The 27,677-nt window shown below is 40.0% G+C and overlaps 2 protein-coding genes and 1 long non-coding RNA gene across 7 annotated transcripts in view; 1 reads left to right on the plus strand and 2 right to left on the minus strand.

Annotated features, from left to right (window-relative positions):
- c20h2orf81 (chromosome 20 C2orf81 homolog) overlaps positions 1-27,677 on the minus strand; it is a 104,567-nt gene that overhangs the window by 52,630 nt on the left and 24,260 nt on the right. The gene's annotated exons all lie outside the window — the stretch shown is intronic.
- LOC147832144 (uncharacterized) lies at positions 7,495-15,641 on the plus strand. Of its 2 annotated transcripts, XR_015518195.1 has the most exons (8): positions 7,495-7,729; positions 7,851-7,919; positions 8,003-8,056; positions 8,362-8,471; positions 8,680-8,777; positions 8,870-9,012; positions 14,366-14,486; positions 14,572-15,052. It is a non-coding gene; the product is annotated as an uncharacterized LOC147832144 (long non-coding RNA). The 2 variants fall into 2 exon arrangements; XR_015518194.1 differs by lacking the exons at positions 7,495-7,729; positions 7,851-7,919; positions 8,003-8,056; positions 8,362-8,471 and adding an exon at positions 8,540-8,587 and having other exon boundaries at positions 14,572-15,641.
- Positions 9,453-17,343, minus strand: LOC137488621 (uncharacterized). Of its 4 annotated transcripts, XM_087298051.1 has the most exons (6): positions 17,183-17,343; positions 16,921-16,945; positions 16,542-16,633; positions 16,121-16,231; positions 15,696-15,966; positions 9,453-15,406 (listed from the first exon to the last, which is right to left on the minus strand). In XM_087298051.1, the coding sequence occupies exon 6, from the start codon at positions 13,986-13,988 to the stop codon at positions 12,102-12,104; it is 1,887 nt and encodes a 628-aa protein (XP_087154177.1). In that variant the 5' UTR covers positions 13,989-15,406; positions 15,696-15,966; positions 16,121-16,231; positions 16,542-16,633; positions 16,921-16,945; positions 17,183-17,343; the 3' UTR covers positions 9,453-12,101. The 4 variants fall into 4 exon arrangements, with proteins under 4 accessions (XP_087154177.1, XP_087154176.1, XP_087154175.1 ...); XM_087298050.1 differs by lacking the exon at positions 16,921-16,945; XM_087298049.1 differs by having other exon boundaries at positions 16,921-17,343.

Raw genomic sequence — 27,677 nt, forward strand, 5'->3', positions numbered from 1 at the left:
CCTTTATACCATTAAAAGGGATAAATCAAGTATATAATTTCTTATATTAGTATTACTTGTTTAGATTTTTAAAAGGCACATTAACTTCTTTCACATTTACACATGGATCGATAATTGCAATAATTTGACCATAAACAGCTGAAAAAATTTATTGGAAATAAAAATTCATTCTCTGTCACAAGGGGGCGCTTTAGGTGCGCTGAAATATTACGGTTTCCCTAGTAATGACTGTACACAAATCAGCATTAATGCGACCAAAATGGTCGCAATTTCGAGCCCTGCATTAGCAGCAGCTGTCTGGAGTTGACTATGTTAACTTTAATTAGATGTAATCTTGGGGGGTTATCAATAAATATAGGTATTGAAATAAATAAGGACATTGACATCAATTGGAGGGGCCAATTAAATCGGAGTAGGCTACAAAAAAATAATAATAAAAAATTGGTGGGATTTCAAAGGGCCCTCTCCCTACACGGGGCCCTGGGTAGTCAGGTCCACTTTTTCCCCCACTACCACGCCCATGTTAATAGAATCTTGGCCCGCTATACAAAAATGAATGTAATTCAATAAATAACCACCGGGTGTCGCTACTACATGCCTTCAATTAGGCAGCAGTTTCTGTTATGAAGTAAAATGAACCGAACAAACTGAAAGAAACAATTCATAATCACGTTTTTGCGAGCCATGGCACAAGCAAGAAAAAGGAAAATCAACAGTGAATGCAGGAAATTTCAGTCACGATGGGGCAAAGAATATTTCTTCACAGAGGTCAGTGGGATATGTGTCTGTTTAATTTGCCAGGAATCAGTTGCAGTAATGAAGGAATATAATATTAAAAAACATGATAAAATAAAACATCAGGCCTTCAGCTCATACACTGGTGCCGAACGAGATCAAAAAGTAAAACAAATAGCAGCTGGCTTATCAGCTCAACAACAGCAGTTTTTTTTTGTGCTAATAAAGTGCAAGAAAATTCTACGCTGGCTAGTTATGTTGTAGCCCAGCTAATAGCACAGCACAGGAAACCTTTAACTGAAGGAGAATTTATAAAGGATGAGTGTTGCAAGTGTAATTTGCCCAGAGAAGACTTAAGATTTTAAAAACGAAAGTCTTTCTAGAAACACAGTTGGACGATGATTTAAAATAACAAATTAAAATAATTCCATAACACACGCACACACACACACACACATACATACATACATACATATATACACACATACATATATATATATGCGCTTGTCTGTGTAATGTATGTAATATATGGCCCAGGACAACTTTTTTTTTTTTTGCATCTGGCCCTCGACCCAAAAAGTTTGGACACCCCGCATTTAGATCCTTAAATAACCTACCACCCTCCTATCTCTGCAACATGCTTGTCCCCTACACCCCAACTCGCTCTTTACGTTCTGCTGACTCTGGCCTTCTCGCTGTCCCTATACCGCCTCTCTTCAATGGGGGGCAGATCATTTAGTGTTATTGCATCCCAAACTGTGGACCTCTCTACTACGTACACCCCGCTCTGCTAATAATATCTCTGAATTCAAATCCTTACTTAAGACCCACTTATTTTCTGAATGCTTCGTTTCTGAACTGCCAAACTGACTACTTTATCTGATCCACCTCCACTCTGCTCATATGTCTCTTAGGTCTTGTTTGTGTAATTCCAGTTTGTTATATTTGACTTCATGTATGTTTGTTTATCATTTTGTTGCATTTTTTGTAAAGTGTCCTTGAGCTCTGGAAAGGCGCTATATAAATAAAAAAATTATTATTATATTTTAATTTAAACAATGACATTTTATTTTTATTTCTTAGTTTGTTTGTTACATATAAGGACAGTACAGTGTTAATGTTCAAACTATTTATAATGTTTAAAGTGGCTGACAATAATAAAATAATAATAATAATAGGAATTGATCTGCCTCGTTTTTAAACTGTGCAGTGCTGCAGCCAGACTCTGTTAGCTTCAACTGGCCTACTACGCTACTGTAGTCAGGCCCGGCGCCAGGATGTCAGAACTGAGGGGGCATTTTAAATCCACAGTGGGGCACTAGACCTGGTGACTGATTTTGGTCTCTTTTGTTCCTTTCATTTAGGCTATTTATTCACTTTTATTATTACATTTATTACTTTGCATTACTGCCTAAGTTACTGACCTAAGGCAATAATATACATTTTAATAGTAATAATAATATGCACAGTTTCGCTATTACTGATTTTATTAATGACAGTAATGCAACAAAACCGCTTATTAATGCAGACAGATCATGGCTTTAGTGCCAAACAAGTCCTTCAAATCATATGTTATTCTTCTTATTTATTTCCGTTTTATTTCAAATAACAGGCCTATGAATGTTTACAGTTTTAGGTAAAGACGTCAAATTATGCCCACACATGCAAGCTGACCCATGATCAGACTATTCGTTTAACCGGTAAAAAAAATAGTGAAATCAATTTAACCGAGTCATCACGCTTCACGTAGCCTATTACCCAACCAACATCAGTGTTAGGAACAAGGAAAATGTTACAATCTAATGTCATTTAAAACAATTACTTAGTTACATTTTAAAGCATTAGTGTAGCCAGAAAAATACCTAAAAAAGATACCTAAATTCACAGTTATTACCGTGAAAATTGGTTACATTTTGTCACGGATAAAACTCAGGCTATATAACTTTTTTTATCATTTTAAATGTAAAAAATAAAGATTTATCTTAGGCTCTAATAAGTGTATTTTTTTTGTGATATTGTCTGGTTGTCATTTGTAAACCATCACAAAGCATTAGGTTACTAGGCCTACCCGTCATTTTATTTATTTATTAAGCCTATTTTAATAACTTTTTCAGGTTGTTTTCATTTAGGGCCTTGAGCTACAAGTCAAAACAAACTCGATAGGCTGACTGTATTTTAGCTCATAAAATAGATCTACAATATATTTTCTGGTGTTTAATTTTGCATGAGCAAATAGCAGTGTAGCCTAAATTACATATTTTTAAAAGATTATCATTCAGCCTAGCTGCAGCGCACGTGAGAGGTTTCTCGGTTGATCCGCGGTAAATCCACTTAAGCACTATAGTTACCTATTCCATTTATAATACTGCAAACTTGATTTCGCAGGCCGATCATCTTTAAACGCAAAAGGCATTTATTAACTGTTACACCTTGACTGCTGCTGCTTAATGGGATGTTTCTCTACACAACGGTAAAAGTGTGATTTTTAGCAATGTCAAAATGAAAGCAAACATTCAAAGGGTTCTGCGTTTCGTCAATTTTAGCTTAGTTGTAATAATATTAATAATAATAATAATAATATTAATAATAATAACAACACTAATAATATTAATAATAATAATAATGAATAAATTAAAATATTATTTATAGTGTAGCCTACTGTGTGACTGTGCAGTGAACTATTTATTTTTATTAAAACATTTTTTATTAGGCTACATCTTCCCAAATAACTAATTTGAAAATGACTGGCAGTTGCGTCTCTGCTAAAATTAATTTAACAGCAAATTTCTACTGTGTTTCTTCCTTTTAGAGCTCAAGAGAGTTGTGTTCAAAGAATTAGTTAACCAAAACATGTTATGAAATAAGCTGCTCATCTCATGTCACCCACTTTTTTTCCCTTGTGAGTTGAGTGCGCCTCCATTGCCGTGTGTGCATTTTAAAGGCTATTTATGAGCGCACCTGACCTGATGCGGGGACCTGATCTCTGGACAATAGGACTAGCTTTAATCTCACAATTTTCATAATTTAATAGCTATGTCATATATTTTAAAATATTGAAAGTTGGAACGACTAGAGTGTTAGTAATTAATTACAGAAAGAATTTTCAGTTTTGAGTGAACAATCCTTTATAAAAACTGGGGGGCACAAATTCTTTCCGAGGGGCAATGCCACACAACTGAAGTACTGCAAGTACTGCAATACAACTAACTGCAGTACATCTACTGCAATACAACTGAAGTACTACTACAGTACAAATGCAGTATACAGCTACTGCAATTTAACTGAATTACTACTACTGTACAGCTACTGCATGGTACTGAAGTGATACTACTACTTTAATGCAGTACTGCCACTGCAACACGTTAAACAATTTATTGCACTTAGGTACATACGTAATAAAAGTGCAGTTTAGTTTTATTATGTATTGCAGTATTGTAGATGCATTTCTGTAGTTAGTTATACTTCTAAAAAGAATTACATTACATTATATTGTGGTAGTACTTCAGCAATACAACTTAAGTGCTGAAAGCTCACTTGGAAACCATTGTTCACAGAGTAGGAAAAGTAGTAGTTTTACTGTAGTAGTACTTCAGTTGTATTGCAGTAAATGTACTGCAGTTGGTTGTATTGCAGTTGTATTGCAGTAAATGTCCTGCAGTTGGTTGTATTGCAGTACTTCAGTTGTATCAAAGAGCATAGAATCGTCAAGAGATGACACTCTGGTGCAATTTAGCAACCTTCCAGTCTAGCTTGACAAGCGGCCACAGTTTGTTCCGAGCATCTCTTGCACGTTGCGTCAAGTCCTCCGTTACTCTGATATTTTTGTGTTTGAGGATTTAGGAACGCTTCGCGTTGGTCCAGATAAGGTCACGGTGCGTACGAGACAATCTGCACAATGATGCGACAAGGATGTGTCAGATTTTTCTTACCGAGTCCGTGAGCAACATCAATTGAGGATTGCAGAACATCAGTCAAACATGAACTGAGTGAAACAAGCCACAGTATTTAAATTACCTCTATTTTCACATTTTCTTCTACTTCAGGGATACCAGCAATCCGAAGATTCCACCGCCTTTTGTACGTCTCAAGCTCGTCCAACTTTCGCCAGAGTTGTTTATTTTCTGTTTTTAAGAATGTAACTTGATCCTTTATCGCACTTAATTTGGCAACGGCTAAGTCATGCCCATTTCAGACACGAGTTTAGTGATGCGGCTTGAGTTGTTTAAAACAGATTGTTCAATTGCCACCAATTTCTCCAAAAAATTGTCTTGTTTTTTCCCTAAATTTTCAATTGCTTCCAAGAGAACTGCATTAGATGGATCGGCTGTGTGGATCGTTGCATCTTTTCAGGTAGTGTTAATGATGATGAATCAAAATAGTCTTCTTTCTCTGTTGTTTTGGTATAGTTATGTTGTCTCTTTACTGCTAAAGCATCTTCCATGGCAAACTGAAACTCCTTGTTACTAAGCCTATACCAGATGGGTAACAGGCGAGCAACGTCAATGTTCATAAAGTCACTTGTTGCACACACACAAAAAAAACACTCTTAAAAAGTAGGGTTCATAAGTATCAAATTCATTACGCTATATTATTATTATACAGTCATGAGAGCAAGTTAGGTCAAGAATTGCGTATAAAGTTTAAGAGCTACTAAAACCACATCTTACATAGGCGCCATCTTGCCGCCCCCCTTAATATAACATTCCATTGCAACATCAGCGCCCAGCAACAACCCTGGATTCCGCCATTTTGGAGTGAAAGTGATCGGCTGTCTATTGGATCTCATTACTGTCGCAATGGCAAGCAGCTGCTCTGTTTTTGATTTATTTATTTAAAAAGCGCCTTAAAGCAGAGATACAACCTGAAAGACGACAATACAACACTTATTATCACAATCATCAGCACTTTTAATAGTTTATTTTACAGACTTATAATATGCTGTTGTTCTATTAGAGCACAGGTGTCAAACTCAGTTCCAAAAGGGCCGCAGCTCTGCAGTTTAGTTTCAACCCTAATTAAACACACCTGATCAAACTAATTGAGTTCTTTAGGCTTGTTAAAAACCTACAGGTAAGTGTGTTGGAGCAGGGTTGGAACTAAACTGTGCAGGGCTTCGGCCCTCCAGGAATTGAGTTTGACACCCCTTTATTAGAGTATTTATTCCAAAATGGCCGCTACGCCCTCTAGTGGCTGTTTCCCAAATGACACTAGAGTGTCGCCTCTTGGTGATTCTATGCTCTTTGACGCAAAGGTGTTAGCCTGTTCTTTTTCAATTGTTGTTTTAAAGGTAGTCAAGAGACCTACAGTACATTTATACACAACACGTTGTTGTTGGCTTTTTTTCTGTTTATCTTTTTCTGCTATTAGTATTATTATATTGGTATAAAAAATGTAAGCTGTAGAAAAACAACGATTGAAGTACAATACTTTTTTACACTCATTTTAGTATTTTATCATATTCATATTAGAAGGCATTAGTGCATTAGTATATAGCACCATGTTTTTTTTTTTTTTTTTTTTGAAGTTTTTTTTCGGTCAGCAAAAACCTACATTTTTTGCTTTTATTTCTAGCATTAAAGATAATTCTACACTTAATTTTATTTAAAGTTCATACAGATTATTTTCCCCAAAATGCCAAATCACAGGCCTCCATGCTTGCCAAAACAGTTAGGAAAGCCATTATAACTGTTACCTTAAAAATAGTTATATAGGCTACAGATAAACGTTACCTGACATAGCCAAAATAAAAAGAAACAAAAAATACAAGACTCTTTCCTGTCTTGCTGTCTCTTTCAAGTCATGATCTTTTTTTAAATCACACAACAGAAATGTATTATATATATATATATATATATATATATATATATATATATATATATATATATATATATATATATATATATATATTAGTGCTGTCAAAATTAATGAGTTAACGCATGCGATTAATTTGAAATAATTAACGCGTAAAAAAAAATTAACGCAGTTGCATATTTTTTTACTTCCTGTTGTGGACATGTGTTCAACATGCAAAGAAACAAGGATAAGTTCAAGGAAGCACCTGTTAAAGGCAAGTTTTAGTATAAAACAATTATTGTTGCATCACCAGGCTATCCAGAGCGGTCATGCGTGTTGAATCTAAAGGGAGTCGCTCCGCCGCGTTCTGTGTCTGTCTGTGTGTGTGTCAGGGGTTAAGTGAGCGAAGTATTTGAGTAGGGGCGTGTGCACGCGAGACGTACATGAAGAGCGGTGGGGGTAGGGGCGGACTTATGGGATGATTTTTGTGCCAATAAGAATGAACGTAACTTTATAAAACTGAACGTAACTTTCCAAGAAACGATCAAAAATATGGCACTGCAAAAGAAGAAAATCACAATGAAAACAAAAAAATGAACTCAGTCGAACAAATTTAACATGTTCTTCAGATATGCTTCATTCTTTGTTAATGATTTTCAAAGAATCGTTTTCGCGAATCGTGGAATTTGAATGCGTTGCCACAGCTTTCGCTTACGCTTCGCAAAATTTTCGTTTGCTGTTTTGGCACAAACTTCTCGTGGGGGCGGGCTTAACAGCGATCTACTCTGATTGGCTAATGAGCTTTTGATGGACAGTTGCTCTCTGACCTGGAAGCACAGACGGTGACGTCAGTGGAGCGCATATCAAAAAGTTGTTGATGTGTGCAATACGTCGTGCTTTATGTTAAATATTAATGTTAGTATTTTAGTTTGTGTTGCTACAGTTCGTGTTGCTAAAGTAACGTTTATCAATAACATCAATAAAAGTTTTATTCATGTACAGTGTGCAACAGTTCTGGCTTTATTTAACACTTTTATTGTTTAAATGTTGTGTTTAGAAACGTTATACATTTTTGGTTTATTGTGTAAAAACGTTTAATGTATATCAAGATACAGTGTATAGATGTCAATATAAAATAGATATTGCCTTCTTTTCTTTTAATGCTACTTGGTCAGGACCAAAGACAAGTCACTTTTGCCAGGTAGGCACTGAATGATTGCATATTAATTCTAAAGCTTACAGAAAGCTTATCTGATGCCCAAGAGTTCTCTCAGATGCCTAAAGCTGAATGTAAGAAATGCTTTAAATCTATGCCACTACAGATTCTTGCTCTGCACGTGAAGGGATGCAACACTGCTGAATATGAGAAACTTTCAGACTCAGAACCACAGGTAAGATAAATTGTTTAAATAAACCTAATGAGTATTCTGTAAGATTCATGTGGAAATATGTCAAATGTTTTGTCTATTTCTAGCTGTCCAATCTACCTCCTGATTCACCCAATTTATCTCCTGCTACTGAAGAAAAGGTAATCACCTAGTTGCTTGGGTTGACATTATTCTTACTTCTTTTAATGTGTATTTTACATCATTACATGCTTTTAAATCAACAGAAGCAAAGTGTCCTGTTTGTCTGCAAAGTTTAAGTACTTTTTTTATGTAGATAAATAATAAAGGTGTTTTTTTAACATTATCTTAGCTTAGCTGTTGTATTACACTCTCTAGTGCCATACAACACAAATAACAAAGAATAGAAATGGCTCCTACAATGAGTTGAAAATGTACTTGATGACTGTAGAAATTTTATTTCACAATTTTCTTGTTATTGTTATAGTTGCTGGGGAAATATTTGCTGTAAGTCTCGCACAAGGTGGTCCAGCTCCACGATATTTACAGGAATGGTGTTACAATTACCTTCTAAGTGGAAACCTTGAAAACATCAAGGTGGATAATGATACTAATAACATAATAACATGTAATAATAACATGGAATTTATTAATAATAATAATAATAATAATAATGGGATAATAACATGGAATTTTCACCACTGATTAAATTGGTATTTCTGAAAACAATTTGTAATTCTGTAGTTTATTTCTATTGCCATGTACCTTTTATAAATGTTTCAAGAACATCTTCAATTCTGTCTAGATCGAGGAGACTTCAGACCTGTCGAAATACAGTGATCAAATAATGAGCTGTGGCTACACTGGCCCTATAAATGAGCAAAACAAGGAGAATATAAAGAGGTATCATGTTATGCATTCCTTAAGTCTATATTCTAAACAATGTGAGTTTAATAATGAGATTGTAAAACAATGTTTGTTTCTGTTCTATAAAGAGCAATTGCAATGCATGCCGCTGCTCGACGGTATGCTTCAACAGCTCCGTGAGGGTCTCCAACTTTACCGTCTAGTGGATATCATGGAGAAGAACAAAGAAGTTTGCCATAGCCACTTTGTTTTTGAAGGTGGCAATGATCAGGTGAGGTGCATAACTTTTGTAAAAAAATGTTGAAGCAGTGGTTCTCATTTCAGGTCTTGGGGGCCCACTGCTCTGGGCTGCGTTTCCCAAAAGCATTGTAAGTTGATAGTAGAACCAATGGAGCTATGATCAACTTGGTTTTGTAATACTTTTAGAAAACACAGCCCAGCACAATTTGTATTTTTTTTTTTTACACACCTGATTCAGGTCATGAGCTTGTTATAAGACCACTCCGTGAACTAAACCAAGTGTGTCAGATGAAAGAAACATACAAAATGTGCAGTGGGTTTGCAAAACTGGAATTGAGAACCACCGTGTTAGAGAAAATTTTTGTGTGCTGCATACAGAATGCTCTTTAGATGATGTCTTTTTTTCCCCCTCTTAACTTACTGTAGTATAGTTCGTTGTTGTGTGGGAAGAAGAAGACAGGGTCGGCGATATCAGGTAAGCAATATATTTTATTTTGCTTTTCCACAGCACTAGCAAACTGTGCCCGTCTGTGCGTGTGTGTGTGTGTGTGTGTGCTCTCTCCTCTCCCGACTGCTCCTCCCGTTCTCCTTAAGAAGGGAGTCTCTCCGGCCCAATCACTAGAAAGACAGGTGTTATTTATCATTTCTGATTGACCCGCTGATTAGCCGCCGGGCTCCTAGCATGCTCTCCCCCCTGATTGGGTGTTTGATCACGCTTACCTCTCCACATACCCCCACCGCCCGCCTCAGGCCGGGGAGCCGTCCGGCCTGCAGCCCCCCCCCCGCCCTCGAGAGGAAGTCGGCTACAGCTATTTGTACACCCGGCCTGTAGATCACCTTGAACTTAAAGGGCTGTAAAGCTAGATACCAACGGGTGATCCGCGCATTGGTATCCTTCATGCGGTGAAGCCACTGGAGAGGAGCGTGATCTGAACAGAGAGCGAATTCCCTACCCAGGAGGTAATAGCGGAGAGTGAGAACGGCCCACCTGATCGCCAGGCACTCCTTCTCTATGGTGCTGTACTTAGCCTCACTCTTGCTGAGTTTGCGGCTAATGTACAGCACCGGCCGTTCCACTCCCGCCACCTCCTGCGAGAGAACCGCCCCCAGTCCCCGATCGGATGCATCCGTCTGTAAAACAAAGGGGAGAGCAAAGTCAGGAGCGTGCAATAGCGGCCCCCCGCAAAGTATAGATTTTACCTTTGAGAAGGACTGTTGGTACTGCTCCGACCATTGGACGGTATCCGGTCCCTCCTTTTTAGTGAGATCAGTCAATGAGCTGACAAGGGCCGAATAATCAGGGACAAAACGCCTATAATAACCTGCCAGCCCCAAAAACTGTCTCACCTCCTTTTTGGTCTTAGGTCTCGGACAGGTTGCAATAGCTGCAGTCTTATCAATTTGGGGCTGCACCTGCCCGTGACCTAAGTGGAAGCCCAGATACCTTACCTCCACTCGCCCAATTGCGCACTTCCGTGGGTTGGCCGTGAGCCCGGCCCGTCTCAGCGCCGACAATACCGCCCTCAAATGTTGCATATGCCGCTGCCAGTCATTACTGTAAATGATGATATCATCTAGATAAGCAGCGGCATATGCTGTGTGAGGGCCGAGTATTTTGTCCATCAGGCGCTGAAACGTCGCCGGTGCCCCGAACAGCCCGAACGGAAGCGTCACAAATTGGTGCAATCCAAACGGCGTAGTGAAGGCTGTTTTTTCGCGGGATATTGGAGATAAGGGGATCTGCCAATAGCCCTTCGTTAAATCCAATGTCGAGTAATATCGAGCAGCACCTAACCGGTCGAGCAACTCGTCAATACGCGGCATTGGATAAGCGTCAAATTTTGACACAGCATTCACCTTGCGATAATCCACACAGAACCGGACCGAGCCGTCCGTCTTAGGCACCAAGACAATCGGGCTGGCCCAGTCGCTGTGGGATTCTTCTACTACTCCCATTTTCAACATATTATTCAATTCTTCCTGAATCACTTTTTTCTTGTGTTCAGGTAGGCGATACGGCCGGGTCCTAACGACCACGCCCGGTTCAGTCTCGATATGGTGCTGAATCAGGTTAGTACGACCAGGCAGGGGCGAAAACACGTCAGAGTATTCACGTTGGAGGTGCCGGATGTCGAGGAGCTGGCTCGCTGAGAGATGATCGCCCCCGGTGACCAGAGCGCTCGGCCGTTCTCGGCCGGAGCTCTCCGGCCCCAGGTCATCCTCGTTAGTAACAAGCGTAGCCAGCGCCACGTCCTCCGGCTCCCTCCACTGCTTAAGCAGATTAATGTGATAAATCTGACGCGAGTCAGCCCTGTCCGAACGAACCACCTCGTAATCGAGATCACTGACTCGTCATGTGACCACAAACGGCCCTTGCCACTTGGCGAGTAATTTAGAGCTGGAAGTGGGTAGCAGTACAAGTACTTTATCTCCCTGTGAAAATTTACGGAGTTTAGTGCCCTTATCATATCGCCGGCGTTGGTCATCCTGAGCCTTAAGCAAATTCTCTGTAGAGAGCCGCCCCAGTGTGTGGAGTTTTGCTCTAAGGTCCAGGATATATTGAATTTCATTCTTACTATTAGAAGGCTCGTCCTCCCAAGCCTCTCTAACAACATCCAAAACCCCTCTGGGCTGTCTGCCGTAGAGAAGCTCGAAGGGGGAAAACCCCGTGGAGGCTTGGGGAACCTCCCGCACAGCGAATAATAAGGGCTCCAACCACTTATCCCAATTTTTCGCGTCCTCGTGAACGAATTTACGGATCATTGATTTAAGCGTGCGATTAAATCTTTCCACCAGCCCGTCTGTTTGTGGGTGATAGACGCTGGTGCGAATAGATTTAATGCCCAATAATCCGTAAAGCTCGCGCATCGTGCGTGACATGAACGCGGTGCCTTGATCAGTGAGAATCTCCTTGGGGATTCCCACACGGGAGATGAGGCGAAACAGCGCCTCCGCAACGCTCTTTGCTGAGATGTTACGGAGCGCGACTGCTTCCGGGTAGCGGGTTGCATAATCCACCAGAACTAATGCAAACCGATGCCCGCGTGCAGATCGCTCTAATGGCCCGATGAGATCCATACCAATTCTCTCGAAGGGGATCTCCATAATTGGTAAAGGGCGCTACGGCGCTTTTGGGGTGGCCGGCGGATTTACCAGCTGACATTCACTGCACGCCGCGCACCATCTGCTGACGTCACCGTGAATGCCCGGCCAAAAGAATCGGGTCATGAGGCGATTTAGTGTGGCCGCCTGACCTAAATGTCCGGCCATAGGATTAGAATGAGCCGCCTGAAAAAGCATTTCTCGGCGGCTCTTTGGTACTAATAACTGGGTTGTATCTTCTTTTGTCTGAGCGTCTTGGGTCACTCGATACACCCTATCATTAATCACCGCAAAATACGGATAGGAGAGGGGTCGATCAGGCTGGAGGATTTTCCCATCAATAACCTGCACTCTTTCGAGTGCATGTTTTAGCGTGTCATCACGCGACTGCTCCAGGGGAAAGTCTTTACACCGGGAAATTCCCAGCCCTTCCCCTGAGTCAGCGCGTGACGTCACCGCCTGGGATTCCCCCAGCTGAGCGACACGTCCCCTATCCGGCGATTTCTTCTTCCAAGAAGCACCCGCACATAAAACTCCCAATAATCTATTAAATCCAGGCCAATTAGTTCCCAGAATTAGCGGGTGTTTGAGGTGCGGGTTAACTGCTACCTCTACTCTATGTTTTTTCCCCCGAAATTGAATGTCTATTGCCGTCAGCGGGTAGTGAATTATATCCCCGTGCACACACCTTACCCTTACCGTGCGGCTCATATCCAATGCCGGGTCTTGAAGCAGGCTTTGGTGGATGGAAGTCTGGTTACACCCCGAATCCACCAAAGCTTGATATGTACCCCCTTTTATACTCACTGGTACCCGGTATAGCCCGTTGCGACCGGGGGCGACGATTGGCGTGGCGGGGACGCGAATCAGCGCACTCGCCTCCTTCACGGAGCAGATTTTTGGTGCGCTATCCTCGTGCCCGCGACGCAAATGCATCGGCCCAGACCTTCCCACTATACCCCCGGGGCCAGCAGGAGCAACCGATTGAACCGGAGAGAATCCTGGCAGTGTCTGGGCAACCGCCAGGGGTCGTTGCTCCACCCCTCTGCCCGAATGGGGCCCCGCCCCTCTTGGGACGTTTGGCAGATCCGCCATTGCGCACCGCCGTCTGGGTGCAGGTGTGGGCGGTCCCCGCAGTCTGGGCCTGGGAACAGGAAGAGAGAGAGAGAGAGGGGGAGAAGAGAGAGAGGTTATTTCGCCGACCCTGGACCTCGCCACCAGGTGATCCTCCGCCAGTCGGATGGCCGTCTCCAGATCATCAGGCCGGTGGCACTGGACCCACTCCAATGTTCGAGAGGGGAGGCGGGTGATGAATTGCTCCAGCACCACGGCATCCACCAGTTGGGCGGTGGTTCGGCCATCCTGTACCAGCCATCTGCGGCAGGCGTCACGGAGCTGCTGGGCGAACGCAAAGGGCCGGCCGCCTTCAGCCAAAACCAGCGATCGGAAGAGCTGACGTTGCTCCTCCGGGTTGCGGCCGGCCCGCTGGAGAATAGCTCGCTTCAGATGAGCGTATTCCAGGAGATTCTGGGCCGGTAGCTGCTGTGCGGCGATCTGGGCTTCGCCCGAGAGCAGCGGGATGACTCGTACCGGCCACTCAGCCCGTGGCCAGCCACACGCCTCAGCCATCTTTTCAAAAAGATCCAGGAACACTTCCGGATCATCCTCCGGCACCATTTTCTGTAAGGCGATGGGAGGGTGGGCGGCAGATGTCGGAGCGGGCCGGATCCCCTGGGACAGCAGACTCCGGATTTGCTCGCGGTCCTCCCGCTGGGCCTCCATGAGGACTTGGAAATGTTGTTCCTGGATGTTCTTCAGTTCCACCAGCGTCTCATGTTGTTGTTGGTGGAGGACCGAGAGGGCCTGGATAGCTTCCGCAAATGGCATTCTTGACGGAGTGGTCATTCTGGCAGTGAGGCTCTTCTCCTTCCCCGGATTTCGGCACCACTGTAGTATAGTTCGTTGTTGTGTGGGAAGAAGAAGACAGGGTCGGCGATATCAGGTAAGCAATATATTTTATTTTGCTTTTCCACAGCACTAGCAAACTGTGCCCGTCTGTGCGTGTGTGTGTGTGTGTGCTCTCTCCTCTCCCGACTGCTCCTCCCGTTCTCCTTAAGAAGGGAGTCTCTCCGGCCCAATCACTAGAAAGACAGGTGTTATTTATCATTTCTGATTGACCCGCTGATTAGCCGCCGGGCTCCTAGCATGCTCTCCCCCCTGATTGGGTGTTTGATCACGCTTACCTCTCCACACTTACCTTGTCATCTTTCTTGTTTTTCCAGGTGGACTCTCAATACATCGTATCACATCTTGACCCCAAAATGAGTGAGAGTGGCACTCTGAAGCACAGCAAAGAAATGCAAATCTTGAATAACTTCCAGGATTTTCTTATGGAACTCGAAAGTAAGTTTTTTGTTATTCCAAAACGTTTGAAAGGCAGATGTCTATTTTTAGAGCTTAAATACATAATGTATATTTACTGCCCTAGATGGAGATCCTGAGGATGAGGAGGCACTTTGTGTGTCAAAAGTAATGCAGTGGCTGTCTGGTCAAGCACACGTGCATTTGCTTCTTTCAGAAAGACAAGCTTTTAAAATCACTGTTCTATTTGACCATACATGCATGGAACATATGCCAGACCACAGAATTTGCTACCCTGTGGACAGTGCATGGACCCAGACAATCACATTTCCCACTGCACATTCAACAAGTTTAAATGAATTTAAAGAAAACATGAGAATTACAGTGCAACAGGGAGCTTACTTCTACAGGGTTTAGAACAGATTTGTTAATACACTTCTTTGTCCTTTTAATTGGACTTGGAGCTTTTGAAAAAAGAGAGAGACACTATACTTTGTCATTTGTTTTATTTTTGAAAGAGTGGCTTATAAGATTTCAAAACATTGCTATGACATTAGTTTTACATAAACATTACATGTGTATTCTTGTGAATTAAATTTCTGATGGAACTACATGTGTTTTTGTAAGTTTTTCTTGGCAAGGTTTTAAATTTGCACAACATTATGAAGTTAGTTTTGCCTAAATGTTCCATGTGTATTCCTGTAAATTCAATTTCTGATGGAACTACATGTGTTTTTGTATGTTTTCCTTGTTAGAAGTGAAATTTTAAAGCAGTCTTTGAATAATATCAAGTGACTGGACATACAGTAGAGCTCTCGGTTATTCAATGATGATGTCAAGGCATCAAAAAATCCCTGCAGAAGAGCAAGGCTCTGTTTAGATAAAGGGCATTGGATCTCTGGAACCACCACACCATCTTCTGGGTCAGTATCAGTTTGCTGTTGACACAAATGCTCCAATGTCTGCAAAATCAAAGAAACATTAAGTAGGTGAAAGTTTTCAGCTCTTTTGAAATAATGTCAATAACTTTTTATGTTCAAATCTGGTATTAAGATGTGTTTTCAATTTATACCCATCACAAGTGATTAAGTTAGGCACATTTACAAAGAAGTCTGCTACCATGCTTCTGAAGCGCTTTTGTTGTAATAAAGACATTACATTAAATACCTTAAGATCCACACAAAAATAATTTAATATCTTTAAGAAATAAGGGTGATAAAATTAAGAATTTTAGAGATGAATAAAGAATACCTCTACATCTGGCTCAATCACTGGTGTCTGCAACTTTCCTATGTTTCAAAGCTGATTTGGTAAAAGATATCTTTCGGTTATGATAGGATGGTTGTTCCAACTCCCTATGAAGCACTTCAGGTCAGATTTCAGCCATGGAAGAATTGGGTAGTGCACACAAAAGAGGTGTAATTCATTTGATAAATCAAGCACTCCATCTACCATTGCATGCAGGATTTCATAATATTTTGAAGTGACAGCTGACCAAACATCACACCACAGGCGCTCAATTCTTAAAAAAAAAAAAAAAAAGGATTTTTGTTTAGTATGCTTACAAAACAGCAAACAGACTATGGTATAATGTAATGCCACACATTAACATGTCCGAAAAAATGTTATCAAGCTAGTGGTTGTTGGACCCCAACAAAAATAACATAAAATAGCACCTTTGATTGTGAACGCTTTTTCCGGCATTAAAGCTACCTCGACCAATTCCTCGTACTGAGAACATGCAATGCGCAATGTCCACGGTTTCAACTCCCTGGTCACCACGTACTCTGGAAAAGATTTTGGGAATATTCATTCAAAGTTAGGTTTCATTCAAAGAAATGTTTGCAACTGAATATTAAAGTCATTAGCTTTAAAAATGTATAAACATAGGTCACTTTTTGTAAAGACAGAACACTGCAAGATTTAAAAATACCATAACTCACATTTGTGAAGAATTCAATATATCATAATTCACATAATTTGCTTTGTGCAAATATAGTAGCACACACTGATATCACACAAAATGTAGTTAAGATGTTGACTCTAAAAAAGACTTTAAGATATTACATAAACGACACGAATTAACAGTGTTCTTACCTTGAAGGCTACCCATGTTTATGAACACCCTCCAGGACGAACAAGAAAGCAATTGATGCCTTGTTGTTTTCAGCAGCATCAAGGTATAGGATCTATAAAATAAGGGGTTCAGGAGAAACATTTAAATATATATTTTTAAAAAATCACTTTAAACATACATTGTACAGACCAGTGTTGCAAGCAGTATCACATATCTATTTTGCCCAGTTTCTCAGACAAGACTTAAGCCTTGTCCTAGATTTCTCTCTTCTGCTCATCATTAAAGAAGATATTTTTAAGAATGTTGCAAACCAAACAGTTAACAGCAGCCTCTGATTTTCAGAGTAGCTCCTGTAGATCTGTAAGCTTTAGAATTTATATGCAATCATTCAGTGCCTACCTGGAAAAGTGACTTGTCTTTGGTCCTGACCAAGTAGCATTAAAAGAAAAGAAGGCAATATCTATTTTATATTGACATCTATACACTGTATCTTGATATACATTAAACGTTTTTACACAATAAACCAAAAATGTATAACGTTTCTAAACACAACATTTAAACAATAAAAGTGTTAAATAAAGCCAGAACTGTTGCACACTGTACATGAATAAAACTTTTATTGATGTTATTGATAAACGTTACTTTAGCAACACGAACTTACCTCAAGCTGCCCTGAGGGACAAGATGAGGTGGAAGATGATGCCGCTCCGTGTCTCTCCCGGGAGGTCATCTTTAGAAAGAGCCGACCGTAGGTAAAATACTAACATTAATATTTAACATAAAGCACGACGTATTGCACACCGCAACAACTTTTTGATATGCGCTTCACTGACGTCACCGTCTGTGCTTCCAGGTCAGAGAGCAATCCAAATGTTCATCAAAAGCTCATTAGCCAATCAGAGTAGATCGCTGTTAAGCCCGCCCCCACGAGAAGTTTTTGCCAAAACAGCAACCGTAAATTTGCGAAGCGAAAGCTGTGGCAACGCATTCAAAATCCACGATTCGCGAAAACGATTCTTTGAAAATCATTAACAAAGAATGAAGCATATCTGAAGAACATGTTAAATTCGTTCGACTGAGTTCATTTTTTCGTTTTCATTGTGATTTTCTTCTTTTGCAGTGCCATATTTTTGATCGTTTCTTGGAAAGTTACGTTCAGTTTTATAAAGTTACGTTCATTCTTATTGGCACAAAAATCATCCCATACGGACTGGCCATCGGGAGCACCAGCATATTTCCCGGTTGCCTGAGGAACAATCTGGCCTGCCACCGTGCCGTCGATTACCTCACCTCGACATGCCACAGGCTGCTTGATGGACACCTCAAAGCACGAATCAGGCGAGCGCGATGACCATAAGGTCCAATCATTTTAGCGACATACTGCCTGATTAGCTATTTGCATAGAACTTATTATACCAGCTACAACTTCAGTCAGGCAAAAACACGGAACGTAAACAGAAAGGAGCAGAGAGGGAGCGCATGAAAAGAAGAAAAGCTCTGGCCATAGAAGCAGAAAAATGCAGCAAAATCACAACTAGGTTTGCGACCAAGGGAGCAGGTTGGTCAGAATACAGCACATTTACAGTTGAAGTCAGAATTATTAGCACCCCTGAATTATTAGCACCCCTGAATTATTAGCCCCCCTGAATTATTAGCCCCCTGTTTATTTTTTCCCTAATTTCTGTTGAACGGAGAGAAGATTTTTGCAGCACATTTCTAATCATAATAGTTTTAATAACTCATCTCTAATAACTGATTTATTTTCTCTTTGCCATGATGACAGTAAATAATATTTTACTAGATACTCTTCAAGACACTTCTATACAGCTTAAAGTGACATTTAAAGGCTTAACTAGGGTAATTAGGTTAACTAGGCAGGTTAGGGTAATTTATTGTATAGGGTAAGTTATTGTATTATGATGGTATGTTCTAGACTATCAGAAAAATATATAGCTTAAAGGGGCTAATAATATTGACCTTAAAATGGCTTTAAAAAATAATAACTGCTTTTTCTAGCTAAAATAAAACAAATAAGGCTTTCTCCAGAAAAAAAAAAATATTATTAGACATACTGTGAACATGTCCTTGCTCTGTTAAACAACATTTGGGAAATATTTAAAAAAGAAAAAAATTCAAAGGGGGGCTAATAATTCTGACTTCAACTGTATATAATCATTTGGCAGATTTCTGGGAGATTATCATTCATTTGCAGGCATCCGGGAGACTTGGGATGTCTGGACTGTCTTAGCAACTGGATGAATGTAAAGGAGGACTGAGAAAAATGTTTTTACTTTATAATTAATGTTCTCAACTCACAGCAATACAACTTTACAATGAGTGTAATTGTTTGTTCAATACTTTCTTGTTATTATAATTTTCCAATTTCCATATCTGCAATGCCTATTTTGGCATTTTTTGCAGTCCACTTAGAATCCAACTTGGAAATCAATGTTTTCTTTATTGGCATTGATTGTTTAGAAATTCAAATGGAATTAACATGTCTGTGTTTTATTTCTGTAATAAATATGGCTGTCAAGCCAGGATCTTGATGGTTTATTGTGGGTATGTTGTTTACATGAAGAAATCTGTGTTACAAGTTAAACAAAAATTTGAATAAACAATTATATTTAGAATTTAAGTAGTTTTTGTCTTGCATTTACATTAATTTTACATTTGAATAGCCAAAATGACAAGTTTCAGTATTTTAAATGCAATTTAAAATTTATTTTTTTGGGAAAGTGCGATTAATTAGTAAATTTTTTTAATCGATTGACAGCACTAATATATATATATATATATATATATATATATATATATATATATATATATATATATATATATATATATATATATATGCAGTTCTTCTTACACAGTTGCAACAAGACTTTGATTTATTGTGGAGTCTCTGCAGTTTGCAAATAATATCTCTGCAGTGGACGATGACATGGAAAAATTGCCATGAGACTGCTAAATGAATCTGGTACTTTGTTTTTCACTGCATAAAAATAATCAAGTTTGTGTGTGTAGTAGACATGATATGGTTAACGTGTCACGTGATTGTGGTGGAGGGTCACCGGGGTTACGTAGTGCGCTTATAGGTGACACCTGTTCATTCACAACTTAGAAAGGAGAGAGAGAGAGGGGGTGAACGGGGACGTGGTACTCTTTGTTGACCAAACAAACACAAACAAACACAAACAAACACAAACGAAATCAAACTTAAGCCTGAATCAAAGTCTACACTGTCAAAAGATCAAGGTATGTTTTATATTGGAAAATAAACGAGTGAAGACATTGGAACGACTTCTTGCCTTGTGTACATTTGATGTTTGCGTCACAAAACATGTCTCTGATTTAGCCTCTCAGCTGTTACTCCACGTAGCCGCTACATTATGTCAACAAAGACTGTTTGCTGGCGACGCATCATCGGACACATGATTGAACTTCGCGCTAAAGAGTGTAAGATTCTGCACGATTGGAAAGAGAATCCTACAGCTGAAGGAATTGCAACGCAAACTGAAACCTATTCTGTGGCACAAACATCGCTAAGAAGGTAAGCCTGTTTGGCTTTCGCTCGCACAGCTGTGCAGTTTGATTGGACGCAGTTGTTTACGTTTGTTTATCCATTGGGGATATTCGCGGTGTTTGTTGTTTGTTTCCGGTTGTTTTGTCCAGAGCTCTGGTGTTGGCAGTTTGTTGTTGGCTGTTTGTTCGTTGGTGTAATGCCGCGATGTTTGTGAAGTTTGTGCGTCGTTGTGATGTTATTGGAGGATTTTATTGAATGAAGTATCGTTGGTTTGCTGGAAAAAAACATGAATGAAGCGGGTGTTGATGACGTCACTGGTTTGAAAGTGGATGGCAGTAAAAGGCACATTAAATTAACTGCAAAGGCTTTGTCAAATAAAATTGAGGGTCTTCAAAAAGAAAGGAAGAAGAAAGTGAATCAAATTAAGGGGCTCATACCAGAGATTAAATCTTTGATGCACAAAAGAGAAAATGCCTCCAAAGTGCAACACATGTTTAAAAATCTTCTTTAACTTTGTGAAAATGCCAGTGAACATCATAATGCTGTACTTTCGCTTCTTCCAGAAGATGAACAGGAAAAACAAAATGAATGGTTTTTGAGTATCATGAAATATTGTGATACATTTAAGGATGCTGTTCAATGCTGGTTAAGTGGATCAGAGGAGATTGAAGACAACTCAGATGAAGTTGATGCTGGAGTAATGCAAGAAGATTGCTCTAATTCACAGGTCCCAGTCTATGTTCCATCTATTACCACATCAGATGAAATGCAAGATGATGTAAAATCCACTGACAGCATGTCTAATATTGACAGTCAAACTTCCAGAAATCAAAATTCAATTGCTGAAAATGGATCTTTGGTATCATCTACTTCTTCAGTTCGTCTCAAAGCAGAGTCTGAGTTGGCTGCATTAAAGGCACGTCAAAAAATGTTAAAAGATAAACATGAGCTGGAGGATCAACAGGAGCAACTACGAAAAAAGAAGGAACAATTAATGTTGCAAGAAGAAATTGAAGTGCAAATGGCTAAATTAAAGGTTTTGAAATCTCAAAGTGTGTCAAGTTCAAAGTCTGATCGTTCAAGAGGTAAACATTCCAGTTTGGAGCAAAAACAAAGGAAAACGCTAGGTCTTAATGTCAGTGTTAAAGCATTTGAACCCCAAAGGTGTGTAAGTGAATTATTTCAAGATCGAGAGAACACTGGAGCAAAGCCCAAAGAGAAAACTGTGCAACATCAAACTTTACAGTCTTATCAAATGGAAAATCAATCATCTAGACACCAAACTGAAGAGCATAGAGGGCAAAGAAATGTTATGAATTCACATGTTCAAAACTCTGACGAACAAGGTAACATAATGGGCATCATGAGAAAGCAAAATGAAATAACATCATTACTGTTGAAACAACAATGTTTATCATCCTTACCCAAAAGAGATCTGGAAGTGTTTGATGGCGATCCTCTACAGTATCATGCATTCATAAGAGCCTTTGAAAACAGTGTTGAAACCAAGACTGATAACAACAGTGACCGCTTGTATTTCCTTGAACAATATACTATGGGTCTTCCAAGAGAGTTGGTACAAAGTTGTCAATATATTGATCCGAACAGGGGATATGTTAAAGCTAAAGTCTTGTTACAGGAGCGTTTTGGCAATGAGCAGAAGGTGGCATCTGCTTATATGAATAAAGCTCTATCATGGCCTCAAATTAAAACTGAGGATGTTGATGCACTGCAAGAATACACTATATTTCTTAGAGGTTGTAGTAATGTTATGAATGAGGTGCAATACATGTGTGATCTGGACATACCTTCTAACATGATGATAATTATCAAAAAATTGCCATACAGACTCAGAGACAAATGGAGAACTGTTGTTTGTGAACTGCAAGAAAGACGTAATTGCAGAGCTTCATTCACTGATGTTGTGAAATTTCTGGAACATCAAGTCAAAATTATAACTGACCCAGTGTTTGGAAATATACAGGATGTACCCTCAAATGAAATGAGAAAAAATGTGAAAAGATCTAAATTGTTTTCTTGTCCTGGTATAAGAGGAACCAGCTTTGCTACCACTGTAGATGCTGTAAAGAAAGAAAGTGATTCCTGTTGTATAGAGAAAAAAGATGTGACGTTGGATAAGAAAAGATGTCTCTGCTGTAATGGTGCACACACATTGGAAGTGTGTCCTCAATTTGGTAAACAATCTCACAAAGAGAAGATTGGCTTCTTAAAAGAAAGTGAAGTTTGTTTTGGCTGTTTTGGCATAGGGCACATTAGTAAGACATGTAGGAAACGTCTTCATTGTGATGTTTGTGGTCTTCGACATCCTACTGTACTGCACATCTTTTCTAAAGAAAAGGACACACAGGATATAACAGACAAGAAGTCAAAAACAGCAGTAGATGGTGTATTAGTATCTAGTGGTCTAACTGGGGCTGGCGATCAGGACTGTAAACTCCCAATAGTTCCTGTACGGATAAAGTCTAAAAAAGGAAGCAAAGTTGTTACTGCTTATGCTTTTTTGGATCAAGGGAGTACAGCTGTGTTTTGCACAGAGAGTTTAATGAGGAAGCTCAACCTCACAGGAACTAAAGTTCGGATACTTTTAAGAACTATGGGGCAAGAAAAGGTGGTATCTACTCATGTTCTGTCAGGAATGGAGGTAGCTGGCTTGAATGGAGATGAATTCTGTGACTTGCATCAGGTTTACACACAGGAAAGTATGCCTGTTCACAAAGGAAATATTCCCAGACAAAGAGATATTCAAAGGTGGCCTTATTTGAAGAATGTCAATTTACCTGAGATTGATGCAGGAATTGAGCTGTTGATTGGTACAAATGTTCCTAAAGCATTGGAACCACTGGATGTAATCCGCAGTGTAGATAATGGGCCGTATGCTATCAGGACAATGTTGGGCTGGACAGTGAATGGACCACTCGGTGGAAATGGTGAGCATATGTCAGTTGATGCACAGCCAAATGTCACGGTCAACCGAATTTCAGTGGTGAAGTTGGAAGATATGTGGCAGCAGCAGTTTAAAATGGACCTTCCAGAATGTAAAAATGAGGAGCAAATTGGCTATTCAAAGGAGGATCAAAAATTTATGGATATGGTATCAAATTCGGCCAAGCTTGTTGATGGGCATTATGAAATTGGCTTGCCTTTGAGAGAAAATATCAATATGCCAAACAATCGGAAAGTTGTAGAACAACGTGCTTCACATCTAAAGAAGAGATTTCAAAGGTGTTCTACATTTTTTGCTGACTATAAGGCTGTCATGAGTGATAAGATCTTCAAAGGCTATGCAGAAAGACTGCCTGTAGAGGAGATGACTCGCGGAGATGGTAAAATTTGGTATCTTACACATCATGGTGTTTACCACCCCACCAAGAATAAAATCCGTGTGGTGTTCGATTGTGGAGCAGGGTTTCAACAAGCATTACTTAATGCTCAGCTTTTGCAAGGACCAGACCTCACTAGTTCACTTGTTGGAGTAGTAACAAGATTTCGAAAGGAGCCAATAGTAATTACAGCAGATGTTGAATCAATGTTTCATCAAGTAAAAGTGCCTGCTGATGATGTTGATTTATTGAGGTTTCTTTGGTGGCCAGATGGGGATTTGGGACGAGATCCAGTTGACTTTAGGATGCTGGTACACCTCTTTGGAGCTACAACATCTCCTAGTTGCGCAAACTTTGCGCTTAGAAAATGTGCAGAAGATCATAAGGAACAATTCAGCAAGGAAACAGTAGATGCTGTTCTACATTCCTTTTATGTTGACGACTGTCTTGTTTCAGTCGCTTCAGTTTGTAACGAGCGCACACATGCCACGTCGCCCTGGTCGCTAATTCAACCCAGCTGGACCATAATCAACTCAGGATAGCTCACAGCTGGACGTCATCACGCAGAGAGGCATATAAGCCAAACCTACGCCAGGAGAAGATGAGCTTCATTCACCCAATGACTCCCTGTGCTAATGCTTGTCTCTCTGTCTCTCCTTAGCAGACTCCAGCTCGTGACGATCCTGCACCCGACTACTCACTGTCCTTCACCTACTTCCCGGAGCACCAGAGCACCTCACCCTGAAGAAGAGCACCATTTACACCACCTTCACTTTGTAAATAAAGCACCCTCCGGGGACTTGTCTGTAAACTTAACCAACTGTGTCGCTATTTTCCCTCTGCCTCGCTACAAGTTGAACAAGCAATAACCTTGTACCAGGAGCTTGTATCCATATGCGCTAAGGGTGGATTTAAGCTCACAAAATGGATAAGCAACAGTCTTCAAGTGTTAGATGCTATTCCAGAAGCCGAGAGATCAAAGTCAATGAAAGACTTGAGAATGTATTGGGATTCTCCTTCAGTAGAGAAAGTGTTGGGAGTGCAGTGGTGCATCCAGTCAGATGTATTCAAGTTCAAGGTAGCTTTGAAAGAAAGTCCTTAACCCAGAAGAGGTGTATTATCTACAATTAGTTCCATCTACGATCCTTTGGGAATTGTTAGCCCTGTGGTATTGTCAGCTAAGAAAATCTTACAGGAACTCTGTAGAATTAATCTGGGATGGGACAATGCTTTGCCTGACGTATTTGCTCAAAGGTGGAGCAGCTGGCTTCAAGAGCTTCATTATTTGGAGTGCTTTGAAGTTGCTAGATGTTTGAAACTTCCAGATTTTGGAGATATTGTTAAGGCACAGTTGCATCATTTTTCAGATGCGAGTGAAGAAGGATATGGAACTGTAACATACTTGTTGCTGCTTAATGAACATTTTCAATCTCATTGCACTTTTATAATGGGGAAATCTAGAGTAGCCCCAATGAAGTTTGTTACAATCCCTCGCATGGAGCTCATTGCTGCTACCATGGCTAGCCGAATGGATGTGTTATGGAAGAAAGAACTGCATTTGCAGCTCCAAGATTCTGTGTTTTGGACAGACAGTGCTTCTGTTCTAAAGTATATCAAGAATGAGACTACTCGATTCAGAGAATTTGTAGCCAATCGGGTGACGAGATTCTTAAGGCTTCGCATGCTTCACAGTGGAGGTACATAGATTCAGCAAGAAATCCGGCAGATGTTGCTTCCAGAGGATCAGCTGTTGATGTGTTCCTTAAGAACAAAACATGGACAGCAGGTCCTGACTTTCTTGTTCATCCTGAAAGTGAGTGGCCTGTTAACCTCAGTGAACTTGAAAGGCTCAAAGACGACGATTCTGAAATCAAAAAAGGCGTTGAGATTAATTCTATACAGCTCAGAGGAGAGGATGATGCTGTCACAGAATTAATCAATCACTTTTCTTCTTGGTTCCGCTTGAAGAAAGCAGTAGCTTGGATTTTGAGATTTAAGAATCTACTTTTGTCCCTTAGTCGTAAGAGGAAACAATTGAGAACTGCTTTTGATGATTCAAATTTGAATGAACAACATAGTACCTCTTTGGAAAAAGAAATGGAGACTTTCAAAAGCCAACTTGTACAACCTTACCTGTCTCTAGAAGAGCTTGAGATGGCAGAAGTGGAGATAATCAGACATTCTCAAGAGAAGGCGTTTTCTGATGAAATTTCTAGTCTGAAAGTCGGTGAAAGTATAAAGAAGAATAGCCATTTTTATCGACTTTGTCCCATTTTTGACAATGTTCTGCGGGTTGGAGGATGCTTAAGTAGGGCATCAATGCCTGAAGATTCTAAACATCCAATCATCCTGCCAAAAAATTCTCACATTGCAGAAATTCTGTTGCAACATATCCACAAAGAAGTAGGTCATGGTGGCTGCAATTATATGCTGTCAAAATTGAGGCAGAAATATTGGATTACTGGTGTGAGTACAGCAATAAGAAGAGTATTGTCAAAGTGTGTTACTTGTAGAAGATTGAATGCACTTCCAGGATGCCAACAGATGGGAGATTTACCATCGGAGAGAGTCACTCCTAATGAACCACCATTTACACGTGTAGGGGTAGATTACTTTGGACCCTTTAATGTAAAAAGCAGAAGAAGTGTAGTGAAAAGATATGGAGTTATTTTCACTTGTTTGGTCATTCGAGCAGTACATATCGAAGTAGCACCTTCCTTGGATACTGATTCCTTCATAAATGCACTTTGCCGTTTCATTGCACGACGTGGTCAAGTGCAGAAAAATTCGATTAGATAATGGAAGGAACTTTGTTGGAGCCGAACAAGAACTAAGAGTTGCCATAAAGGAATGGAATCAATGTAAGATCAACAATGTTCTTCTGCAGAAAGGTATCAAGTGGACATTTAATCCCCCTACTGGATCACATTATGGCGGAGTTTGGGAGAGATTAATTAGATCTGTGCGAAAAATCCTAAATTCTACCTTGAAGTTGCAGAATCTGGATGAAGAAGGACTTCAAACGGTATTATGTGAAGAGGAGGCTATTATTAATAGTCGTCCAATAACCAAAGCATCCACTGACCAAACGGATTTAGAAGCGTTAACACCGAATCATCTGCTACTTCTGAGGACTTCTCCATCCTTACCACCAGGACAATTTAAGAAGGACGAAGTATATGCTCGTAAACGATGGAGACAGGTACAGTACATGTCAGACTTGTTCTGGAAAAGGTGGGTACTGGAGTACCTAACACAGCTTCAAGAGCGTCAAAAACGGTTAAAAGTCAAGCGCAACTTGAAAGTAGGAGACATAGTGCTTCTAGTTGACAACACAGCACCTCGGAACTCATGGCCGCTAGGACGTATAATTCAAACCTTTCCTGACAAAAGAGGATTTGTCCGTCATGTACAAGTGAAGACCAAATACAGCTGTCTCGACCGACCAATAACAAAACTCTGTCTTCTACAAGAAACGGAAGACGATATAACATGAACACTTTACTTTTTGTTTTCCCTTGAAGCAAGAAGGATCAAGAATTTTCCCTTTTGAATGTTTTCATGTCTCTATTTATATTAATGTAATTATTATTTAATAATTAGGGGCTTGATTGTAGTAGACATGAAATAGTTAACGTGTCACGTGATTGTGGTGGAGGGTCACCGGGGTTACGTAGTGCGCTTATTGGTGGCATCTGTTCATTCACAACTTAGAAAGGAGAGAGAGAGAGGGGGTGAACGGGGACGTGGTACTCTTTGTTGACCAAACAAACACAAACAAACACAAACGAAATCAAACTTAAGCCTGAATCAAAGTCTACACTGTCAAAAGATCAAGGTATGTTTTATATTGGAAAATAAACGAGTGAAGACATTGGAACGACTTCTTGCCTTGTGTACATTTGATGTTTGCGTCACAAAACATGTCTCTGGTTTAGCCTCTCAGCTGTTACTCCACGTAGCCGCTACAGTGTGAAAAAAGATATAATTTGGAGCTATTTTGCCTTTTGATATTTTTATCTTAAAATTGTGCAAAGTTAGAAAATGTTAATTCAATATTACATTTTAGAGATTAGTAATTGCCAAATTGTCAAACTATAATTTCCATGCTAACTTTTTTCCCACATGACTAAGAGCCAATTAACCCATCATATAGTTGTATTTATATGTATATTTTGGTTCAATAGATGACCTTAGTGAGCTGTGCCACTATTGTGGGGAAAATAATAAAGAAGTGGAGGAAGAAAAGAAAGGGGAAACGTACAGAAAACCATTACCTTGTGCTTGGG

The sequence above is a fragment of the Danio rerio genome, chromosome 20 (genome assembly GCF_052040795.2).
Source record: "Danio rerio strain M-AB ecotype USA chromosome 20, GRCz13ab, whole genome shotgun sequence".
In the NCBI taxonomy this organism is placed as follows: domain Eukaryota; kingdom Metazoa; phylum Chordata; class Actinopteri; order Cypriniformes; family Danionidae; genus Danio; species Danio rerio.